Raw genomic sequence first — 11,708 nt, 5'->3', positions numbered from 1 at the left:
AATCGATGAAGAAACGATTGTTTATTCAAAAGAAAAAAACACTTTTTCTTAGAGCTTAAAGAAAAAGAAAAATAAAGAAAAATTATATCATGTTATCGTATTAATAAAAATAAAAAAATAAATAAATGAATATTGAATTAATTCGTGAACATAAGTGTATATTAATTTTCTTGTTTTTTTTTTTTTTTTTTTTTTTAATTTTATTTTATTGTTTATCTCATAAAAAGACAAAAACAAAAATGTCTTTAATTAATTCGCAACACACGGTTTTATTTTGGGGCTCTATTTTAAGAGCAGAACGGTGAAGCTCGGTTAATAATTTGGCACATCGACGAAGACGAGTTCAGAACTGTTAGAGATCGGAAAACGTCCGAGAGTTTTACTTCTCTGAGAAGGAAAGAGTTCTTCAGGTCGACCAGGTGGGAGACGACGGCCAGGTAGAATGGTGAACGTTTACCAAGGAACCCACTTCTTCGTTACGTATATTTTCTTCTTACTTACGAAGGATGCTGGTTCTTCATAAATACTTTTCAAAGATATGTATGTAGTATATGGTGGTATCTGCGAATCAAGGAGCGTATAATAAAATTGAAGTTGCGTGCACACTTATGGGTCATGGATATTTGATTGCCACATCTTTGTAGATCAGTTGCTTGTATATCGACATGGATTAAAAGAAATGATAATAATTCATATTGAAAAATAATATAATTGTGTAGAGGAGTTTGATATGCAAAAAAAAAAAAAGAACAAACGATTTCATAAATTTGCAACGTTAATCAAGCATGAGATGCTAGACAACCGAGGTTGTCGTTCGATGAACCATAAAAATGATTCACTTACAATGAGATGCATAAAATAGATTACAAAATCCAATTTGTCTAACGTACAATTTTTTTCTTTTATTCATGCTATTATTTATAATATTTATAATATTAAGTAAAACGAATCCATTTAATTCTTTTTTTTTTTCTTTTTTTCATTCAACTCGATCGTTCCGATCTACGAATAGAATTTAACCACTTTCTATCTTACGTATATTATTTCTTTTTATCGATATAAATTGAAAGTATTTTTCTTTTTCTTTTCTTTTCTTTTTAATTATATTACGCAAACGTAATATATTAATTAAATATAAAATTATTGAGACTATCAAATTATCTTCCCACATCTGAAGAGTTTGTTGTCTTTTTTATTATCAGATAAGAAAAATGTCGAAATGTTTAATAACAGTATTAAATTACGAATTACATCAAGCAAGGATCGTTGAAAATGTTCGGTTACACCGGCCTCGAGACTTCCGGTTAAGAAGTGCAAAACGAAAGCATACAGAGCTGGATGCCTGCGAAAGTATCGGACGTTAGATTCCATTCACCGGCGAAGTGCCTCGCTGAACAATCTTACTTGCCAAGAAAAACGCTCACTTTGTGGATAGAAGAGAAAAGAATCGAATAGAAGAAATTTTTTTCTTGTTTTTTCCTATCGTCAATAGTCAATATCCTTTTACCCATTATCGAATGGATTTATGGTCTTTTTTTATGACTCTTGTTAAATCGTTTCTTAAATAAGATCTTCGATAACAATAAATACAATCGTCCATTTATCTGAAATTATTTCTATTTCGAAATAGATCGATCATATTATAGAAATTAAAATTCGATTTAATCAACAGCTTGTCAAATGTTAAAATGTACTTTTTCTTTCGAATCGACACTTTTTGATTATCCTCAAGTCCTCCTTTTTGTGATGTTAGCCTCAGGCTTCGAAAATGGGTCCGGTCATCATCCTTTCTCCTCTGTCTCTCCAATCATACGATGAAAACAAGTTTCAAGCGAAACTCGAGACACCATTTGCCTCAGGAGAAGGGATTTTGATTAATTCTCATAGGAAAGGGTTCCCACTATAAGAAGAATACAAATTATATGTTTGCATTATCGATCATAATTTAATTCAAATAAATTATTATTAATAATGTGCTTCTACTTTTAATATAATTATACTATTATAATTAAATGTTATACTCTACCCTACTGTTCGATTTTATTCTAAGTTTTTTTTTTTCATACGTGAGGAAGACGTGCGAAGTTTACCATCAACTTACTATCATTTTAAAAGAATAGAAGTTCTTTCTCATGCGATATTTACTACTGGCGTGTACAATCTACTTTCTTTCTTCGCACGGTGGGACCGCTATTACTTTCTTTGAGATACGCAATTTCCGAGGAGTCGAAGAATTCCATCTAAAGAATAATATAAACGTCTGTCTGTCTTTCTTTTCTACGTCTTACGGTATAATGAAGACAATATATTTCTTTCTATATATATATATATAGATATACTTCAGTAGATATTATTTCGTCACGAACTTCTCGTAATTTCTAATGTAGAGTCCTTTCCTCTGGTGAAGGTATACATTCGTTCCAAGAATACATCCTTTCTAAAGTACAAGTTCGTTAATATTATGTATAGGAATAAAAGGAAAAAAAAACAAATAGTAAAGAAGCCAGGTAATAAGTAAAGTAATCGTAGCAATCTTATGACTACGAGATACTTTTTTTTTTGTTATTATCTGTCTGATAGGAAAATGATGAAAGAATTGAGAAAAGTTTATTATGCAAGCGAGCACAATTTCAGGATGCCTATCAGAATCGAAACATCTTTTCTGATGCGAAAAGTATTGTATACGGATAGTATGTATGGGAAAAATGGCTTTCATCTCGAATACGGATCTCGTTAAAAAAGCGTTTCACTTGGATGAAAGAGGGCGGAAGTTGATTTTAACGAGCTGACGACTTATAAGACGTAAAAGTAACTTTTAATTATCAATTTAGTTAATTTTATTTGGTCGCTCTGTTTACCCGTGAATCATTGATCAAAAATTTACATTATTATTGTAATAGCATTGTGTCACTGTGTCAATGAGAAAAAATATTATTATTATTTTTTTTGTCATCTCTTATTGATAATGAAAGATTTAAAAATATAAACAATAAAAAAACAAAACAAAAGAAGTCTGAAACAATGAATGTCAATGAGCCGATTACGTAAGTGAGTAATAATTCTAAAGGTAATAATTTAGTTGGAAACACGAGCGTTCTAATATCTGAGTTTCGCGTCCAACTCCCTGCGAATTTTCTCGGTGTAATCGTCAGATAATTTGCCGACGTGTCAGTAGTCATCGTGGCTACGTTGCATCGCGATAATAATGCGATGCACAAAAGCGCGGGACTTTCCAATTATTTTCGCGCGGTTCGTGAACACCACGAAAATAATTTTACAGTTGAGAAAATAATTCTGTTTATCTAGGGGTTTGATTGCTTCATTTTTTTTTTGCCCTTCGAAGATCACTTCTCTTTTTTTTCAGAATAAAGAGTGTCATTATATAAAAATATTGTGTAGTATTTTTTTTAGAATGCATTATACATAAAAAATGTATGATAAGTAATGATAATAACTTTATAGATGTAAAAATAATTCGGTATATTTGATTACATGTTTCAAAAGTATTCCGCCATTTGTAATAATCTTTTCAGACCTACAAACGCCATCTTACATATCTTTGTGTAAATACTAATAACAAAGCATAATTTTTCCGAAAATCCTCATTTATAATATCTCTATTTATCTGTATAATTAGTTTAATAAATATATGTGCGATTAAAATTGAAAAAGATATGAAAAAGATATGAGATGTTTAATGGAAAATATTTGTATTGAAATAACTCGAATGGATTGTTCAAATGCTATACATTAACTTTGAATGAAAACAATGAAATTAATCGTGTAAAATTAAATGTGTCTTTTACATTCATAAAATCGATTATATTAGAAGCTTATAATATTTAAGAACTCGAGATAATTCGATTTTGAAACCTCGTGAGAGTGAGTAATACATCGAATAATTTTCGTACAGTTTTGAACGATCAAATTTGCCGCCAGATGTCAGCAGCTACAGGAACGCCATTTGATGTTGCGATATATCGAAACTCGATTAGCTTGATTCTCTTTCTTTTTCTAGATAGTCATATATCTTTTCGGAAACCTTTTCTTTTCGTCACAGTTCAGAAAAGCCATACTCGAAGAAACTTTTAAATTAATAAAGACACATTCCAAAAGTAATTCTTTTACATTCGTTTGAAATATCAAGTAAAATAACGTGAAAATAGATCATTAAAATGTCGATATGAATATTTCGGCGTAACAGACAGATATCGTGGTTATACGTGTACACATAAGATCGACATTTGTGTTCGATAGTATCGAGCTTACTTAACAGCTCGAAAGTAAAATGGCACTCGATCGTAGATTAGAATGTTATTAGTCATTCGTAGTGTCGTGTTTGTAAGTAAATATCAGCTGAATGTATAACGTCAAACGAAGAAGAGAGATTACATGACGGCGTTTATCTGACGTATATTTTATAATTAAATACAGTTGATAAAAATTCTGCGAGAATTAATAAAAAAAAAAAATAAATAAATAAAAAAAATAAAAGAAATGGGCCTTTTCCCGAATTCGTCGCCTTTCGATGCTGACGTTGGTGAGTTTAACAAACATAGTTCTAGCCTAGCCTTAATTCGTTTATGATCAAACCAACCGCAATGAGTAAGACAGATTCATTGATTAAAAATGTATGTCTGTTTTTTATTATAAATTTTTCCAAGAACAATTTTATTACATATCCTATCGAAGATAAGATTTTTTTTTAAAATGATTAAAAATGATTAAAAATGATTAAAAAAAAAAGTAATATTCTTTAATGCAGGCATTAAGCGGTTGTTGACGTTTGACCTCTAATCGAGACTTCAAAAGCTCATACGTTTTCTACAACGATTACTTTATGACCTGCCTTTTATCGCAATCTATTTTTTTACTCTGATTAAGATACGCCTTGGTGTATGTCAAAATATTTCATTTTGTTTAAATTAATATAATTTCATACTTTACACAGAGATATGATGTTTTATTTAAAATATTATTTTTTATGCTTATTCTTTTGTTTCTTATTCTTTTCAATATGTTTCATTTACTCTTTCCATGATAATATTATAAAAATTGATTCTATTGTTTGAACATATTCTTTTATATATTTGTCTCTGTTGCAGAGAAAGCAACAAATGAAAAAAATACATCAGAAGATTGGGTTAAGATAATGGAGATCTGTGATCGAGTTGGTAATTCTACGCAAAACGCTAAGGACTGTTTACGTTCTATTGTTAAAAGATTAAATTCACAAGATCCACATATTGTTATACAAGCCATTACAGTTAGTATTTTATCACTTCTTTCTTTAATATACAATAATATTGAAATCATTGTTTTAATTATATCATTACATTTTAGTTATTGGATGCATGCTCCAACAATTGCGGTAAAACTTTCCATTTGGAAATAGCATCGAGAGATTTTGAAAATGATTTGAAGAAAATGATTAATCATCCTCAACCCAAGATAGCGGAAAAAATTAAGATACTTTTGAAGAAATGGGCCGAAGGTGATTTTAAAACGGATCCTCAACTTAATTTGATTCCAAGTTTATACAATAAACTTCGTAACGAAGGACTTGATTTTTCGAGTTTGTCTGAAACAGTAAGTTTTAATTATCTATTTATTAACATATATTTATAAATAATGAATCTTTTAGATATTACTTATGAACATTTTTAGCCTAAACGTTCCAATATATTAAGTAAGGACCCAAATGTAGTAACAAATTCTCAAGAGGAAGAAGATCTAGCGAAGGGTAATCATTTGGCAAATAAATGAGAATTTAAATAATTATCTAAATGAAATAACTAATTTTCATATTGGTAAATAGCTATTGAGCTTTCGCTGAAAGAAAATAAACCTCAAACAAGTTCTTCTCATGGTTCACCAGCGTCAAAAAAAATACTAGTTTATATCCAAGTGTAAGTTCTGCGCTTAGTAGTTCGAGTACCTCGGAAGGCAGGAAGGTGCGAGCTCTTTATGATTTTGAGGCTGCTGAAGATAATGAATTAACATTCTTAGCTGGAGAAATAAGTATGTTAAAATTAAAATTGATACTTTTAATTTTAAATTGTTTTTTTTTATTATTATTATTATTTGATAAAGATTTATCATAAGAAATATTTACTATTAATTAAATTTCAGTAAATATTTTGGATGATTCTGATCAAAATTGGTGGAAAGGTAGTAATCATAGAGGAGAAGGTCTTTTTCCTTCTAATTTTGTAACTGCGGATTTATCAGTGGAACCTGAACAGTTTACGAGTAAATATATAACATTAACAAAAGTCTATATTTTTGTCATTACATCAAATGCAATAAAACTAATATACATATTTTTGTAGAATTAGAACATAGTAATAAAAAATTAGTTCAGTTTGCGGAAGAAGTAGAAGTAAAAACGGTAAAGAGAGAGCCGGAAGTAATAGAAGTAGAAATAGATGAAAAAAAGATGGATAGACTTTTACATTTATTACACGAAGCTGATCCACAGTGTGATAGCTCGTCTGACCCTCAAGAAATGCTTGATTTAGAAGGTATAATAAATAATATTATATAATACAATAAACAATAATTATAATTAACTAATATTGATATTAATATTTGCATAATGCATTATTTTACAGAACAAGTTACTGCAATGGGTCCATTGATTGATGCAGCTTTAGAAAAAGTTGATAGACGGCACGCTCAACTCACTCAATTAAGTTCTGATTTGGTTGAAGCTTTAAATATGTATCATACGTTAATGCGGGAGTCCCCACCTCCAGCACAATCTAATTACACTATGCCTAAAATGTCACATATCTCTTATCCATTTCCTAATCAGGGACCACCACCACCATCACCGCATGTAAGATTTATTTTGAAGGAAATATTTTGGTTATGTAATTGAAGTCATAATACTTATATATCTTTACTTTTAGATGTATAATGGAATGCCAACACCACATCAGGTACCTTTCTCAAATACAGGTGGACCTCCAGGTCCACATGAATATATGGGGCCTCCTAATATACCAAATATGGCATTACCACCACATTTTCGTATACAGCCTGGTCCTCAGCCTCCGACAGGACATCCACAAGGTCCACCAGTGCCTGAACAAACACACTCCTATCAACAACAAGGGTATGTTTATCCTATTACATTATAAATATAATTTTTTAACAAAACTTTTTGTATAATTTCATATGAAAAAGCATAATGAATGAAATATTTATTCAACGATTTATTAAAACTTGAAAATGATATTTTTGAAACATGTGTTATTGACTACAAAGACGAAATACCATCAAAGTTTTCAATTATAAGGAATAAATCAATGGTGTACAACCTTATGTAGCAGATTTCCGCCTCAAACTGGTCCTGTGCCAGCTCAATATGGTCCACCGGGATCGACAGGACCTTCGATTAACCATCAACAACCACAATATGCTCCAACGAGTGGGCAACGTATGATCTAAGTAAAATTTACGCGTTAAAAATTCACATTCTACTCTAACTCATACTGTACAATATTACGATATTATAATTATTTAAATAAAAATAACCCGAAATAGCCAAAGAAAATTGGTTTTTAATGAATGCTTTACGTTTTGACTTTGTATTGAATTTGGTATCGTGTATAAGCTTGTATTTGTAGATATTACATGCAACAGTGCATATAAAACACGTGCATAAAGAAAAAGTAATTTATTGCATTTTTTTTAAAACATTTTTATTCTAGATTGTAATTTTGATTTCTTTTTTTATTTTATTTTATATATATATGCGTATGTATTTTTGCGTTTGAATTAACCAAATTCTTTAAAGCATTCCAGGTTTTTGAATTTCATTATGTTCCATTATTTTAAATAAATGTTAACGTTATAATTATACACTGTGATATTTGGAAAAACATTTTTTTTTTATTATTTACAAAACGTATTTTCAATATAAATTTTCTTTAGTATCTCTTTTTTTCTTCTGTCAAAAGAAAATATTCTTCTTTGGTAAAGTTGTTCAATCAATTGATTGCAATGTCTCGTCTACGTGTTATTACAACAGAAATAATATTACATAAAATGATAATGACATTATATCGACTAAGTGCTGCTAAATGTATTCTAGTTTTTTATTCTCCGTCTCTCAAATATTTTTTTTGTATATTTACAATAATACATTAAGATAACGTATTGCATTTGAATATAAGTTTATAAATGCAGTGTTATAAATTACGTATTATTGAAAAGAAATTTGTTATAATCTGGTCTAGTCTCTCTTATTCATTGTAAATATAATAAGATTAATTCCTATTAACGATTAAATGAGTTGTGTCATAAACAAATTTTTATGGAATGTTGATACATTGTAATTCGTATAATACTATTTTTACTGTCATGATTAAAAGCCTTATATCTTTATCAAAAGAAAAAAAAAAACAAGAGGAATAAAAAACAAACAAAATAAATAAAATAAAATATAATAAAATAGCATAATTGATAATATTTCTTTTGTAGCTACGAGCATAGATTATATAAGTAAATGTATGAGTAAACTTGTTGACAATTTTGACTATTTGACAAAACGTAGAACAAATAGCTGTGATTGTGCAATATTTGTAAGAAATGCGAATTATATCAAATAGACAGCATAATGATTGAAATAAATGACGCGTTATGAATAATTCTGTAATTGAAATATAAAAACATTTTATGTGAAGCATATATATAAATGAAAACTATGAATTGTCTATTGCAAACGATAGAATATGTCGAGATATTTAATCAATCATCGTAGATCAAGCATGACATTTATATATAATGATATTAAATAATCGAAAAAAGGGTTCATATACATTTTGATAGATTTTTGGTGAAAAAACAAATGTAATGTATACATTTCATAGATTCACTAAATTATTATTATTTACTTTAAAAAAAAAACAAAAAAAAACAAGTCATATTACTTCGCATATTTATATCCATTAGACATAATAAACGGTTAGGATTATTAAATAATTGTAAATTATGTAAATATAATGTAGTTGATCCTTCATGTACCACAATACTCAATACGTGTTAAATAGAGTGTTAATGTAATATTTTTTAATGAATAATCAGTTTTTAATCGTTTACAAATGAATACGTTAAAAATCAAAATTAAATATATGACGTAATCGTTTGATACAAAAAATTAAAAACAAACAAACAAAAAATATATAAAATAAAAAGAATAAAAAAAAAAACAAAAACAAAAGATAACAAAAATATCCTTAAAAAAAAAATTTTAACGATACGCTTTCACTAATTTTGTATTCATCATTTTTTTTATGGTTTTGTAATATTTATTAAAGAAAAAAAGAAAGAAAAAAATACATACTTAATAAGAAATAATTAACAATACTTCTCTGTTAGATCATAAATAATTAATGAAAAATTATACGTTAGCAAAGTATCTTCTTTATGATTAACCTTTTTAATAATAATACCTTATTTGTGAGTTATAAAACTATAATAATATATATGTCGCTTATTTAACATAGTTTTGTACTAAGCTATTTGTATAATATTTTTCTTCTTATTTTCTGCTTATATTTGCAATAACAAATATTTAGTTAATACTTTACGCTTGTGAGATAATAGACACATCTTATTATGAAAATATAATTCCTACATAAATCGTTAAATAATAATAACGATTGATGTATCGACAGGTAGAAAAAAAAATCTCTCTATCTTCTTAGGATTTTGATTAGATAATTATCGGTACATTATTGATGATTTGATTATATAATATCGCACCATGGAATATATCAACATATTGATCCGTAATAGATCGATCAAGTCTTCCTCATAATTATTTAACTGATAAGATCGGTAAAGTAACGAGAAGATTCCCTTGACAATGGCATTCCTGGATCAACAATGAACCAAACAACCTTGAAGCATTCGCACTCTAGATCCTAGAATTCTACAATCTGCTTCATATGTGACTGTCATAGATAAAAAAAAACAAGAAGAACAACAAAAATCTAACTATAATTATAGATACCATATTTAAATATATGTAAATTTACGCGTCTTGTGTGTGACAAATTTCGTTCTTTAATCGAAAGAAACAAAAACGATAGAATTTCGTTAGTTACATAAATTTGTCAATGTAATCGATAATTCATGTAAAATATTTCCAAATAGTATATTGGTTATCTTTAACATAAATATGTATTACGTTGATTCGACATTTTTACTAAACTTGTATCAAGGACGAATTTATATTATACTCCTTCGACATTGATAAATCTTCTAATCAATATTATCCGCAAAATGGAATTTTTCTATGAAACATCCATTTCGATCAAAACTTTTACCACTCTTCTATGTAGCTCAAGGGCATCTCGATCATTTCTAAATAATGATGATGATGATGATGATGATGATGATGATGATAATGATAATAATATCCACAGATGGTGATCGGTTTGTCCTAAGACATTATGTCGATGTAACTTGTTTCATGAGATTAAAAAGAGAAATTGACATTTGAAATTAGACAGATTTTAACAGATTGTCAAAGATCTTTCAAATCTTTCTAATGTAATAGATTTCTTTAAAAAGAATAACATTTACATATTGTAACGTTTGACGTAACAACGCCATTTATCAAGTATCCTCCATCAAGGAAGAAACGCATAATCGAGTTTTCTTACGTTATGTTTATTTTATGCTCATCTTTAAAAGAAACAGTTACGTTATAATTATTACGAAAGGTACCAATTCGATCATCAAATTTAGTATTTTGTCGAATATTATACCAACAACCATAATCGTAAAGGTCACCAAACTTATAATCCTTATAGTTAATTTTAAAATGTCTCTTCACGTGGAATCATTTGAAAATCAGTTCAAGGCTAAATCTCAATGATTTTTTAATCATATATATATATATATATATATATATATATATTTTCTCAATAACATTTTGGATATATATTGCGTTTTACAAAATGTTAAGTAAACAACTAGTCTCATAAGTTTGTTTTATTCCGTTTGTACAACGACTAACTTCAAGTCATTCTAATTTTCTTGTCTACTTCTTCTTCTTCTTTTTTTTTCTTTATTTAATTGTAATATCTTATCCATTTTAGAATTAGAAAGAAAACCAGAAGACATTTATATATATATTCGTAGTGTTCTCAAAAGACTGGTAAATACAAATTTACTATTTATGTCTCAATCCATTCGGATGAGTTTCTTCATAATAATCGTGTTTTTGTCCTTGTTCATAGCCATCAGACTCTCATTGTGATCTTTATAGAAGAATAAGAAGAATAAGAAGAAAAAGAAGAAGCCACACGGATAATAACCATACGAGATGACGCTTCGACCCATTTCTCGAGGTCGTCAATTCCGAAGAAAGAGAAAGAAATAAAAGAAAGAATGGTCGGCGGGTACGTTTTATCGTATCCTTGCTCTTTTCCTCCTCATAATCTTTCCTTCTACTTTTTTTTTCTTTTTCTTTTTCAGTTAACCGTTTTAGGAATTGAAGTTTTGCACGAAGAGGAGGACTTGTAAGAAGAATCGTGTCTGTTAAATCTTCATGGTACTCAACAACAACATCTCCTTTTCTCATCGTTAATCCCTCGTTATAAACCTTAAAGAAAATGGAAAAAAGAAAAGAGAAAATTCGATGGGATTATCTCAAGTTTCTAACCCATGTAAAGATAGGATTGCATACG

At 28.5% G+C, this 11,708-nt stretch overlaps 1 protein-coding gene and 1 long non-coding RNA gene across 4 annotated transcripts; one reads left to right on the top strand and one right to left on the bottom strand.

Annotated features, from left to right (window-relative positions):
• Window positions 1-1,157: 1,157 nt before the first annotated feature.
• Window positions 1,158-3,629, bottom strand: LOC107069458 (uncharacterized). Of its 3 annotated transcripts, none has more exons than XR_016178786.1 (3): window positions 2,102-3,629; window positions 1,425-1,900; window positions 1,158-1,342 (listed from the first exon to the last, which is right to left on the bottom strand). It is a non-coding gene; the product is annotated as an uncharacterized LOC107069458 (long non-coding RNA). The 3 variants fall into 3 exon arrangements; XR_001476117.2 differs by having other exon boundaries at window positions 1,158-1,900; window positions 2,102-2,240; window positions 2,340-3,629; XR_016178785.1 differs by having other exon boundaries at window positions 1,158-1,900.
• A 423-nt stretch (window positions 3,630-4,052) lies between these two features.
• Window positions 4,053-10,297, top strand: Stam (signal transducing adaptor molecule). The gene is given in 11 exon segments (XM_015326789.2): window positions 4,053-4,540; window positions 5,106-5,266; window positions 5,344-5,589; window positions 5,668-5,743; window positions 5,819-5,883; window positions 5,886-6,021; window positions 6,133-6,252; window positions 6,333-6,524; window positions 6,615-6,841; window positions 6,915-7,120; window positions 7,338-10,297. Coding segments are annotated over 11 exon segments (1,590 nt in total). The 5' UTR covers window positions 4,053-4,497; the 3' UTR covers window positions 7,456-10,297.
• The last annotated feature ends 1,411 nt before the right edge of the window (window positions 10,298-11,708 follow it).

This window comes from Polistes dominula, unplaced genomic scaffold, assembly GCF_049000335.1.
Source record: "Polistes dominula isolate Pdom_NZ unplaced genomic scaffold, Pdom_raw_medaka contig_37, whole genome shotgun sequence".
In the NCBI taxonomy this organism is placed as follows: domain Eukaryota; kingdom Metazoa; phylum Arthropoda; class Insecta; order Hymenoptera; family Vespidae; genus Polistes; species Polistes dominula.
The sequence above is the reverse complement of the archived record's forward strand: the minus strand, read 5'-3'. Positions and strand labels throughout refer to the sequence as shown.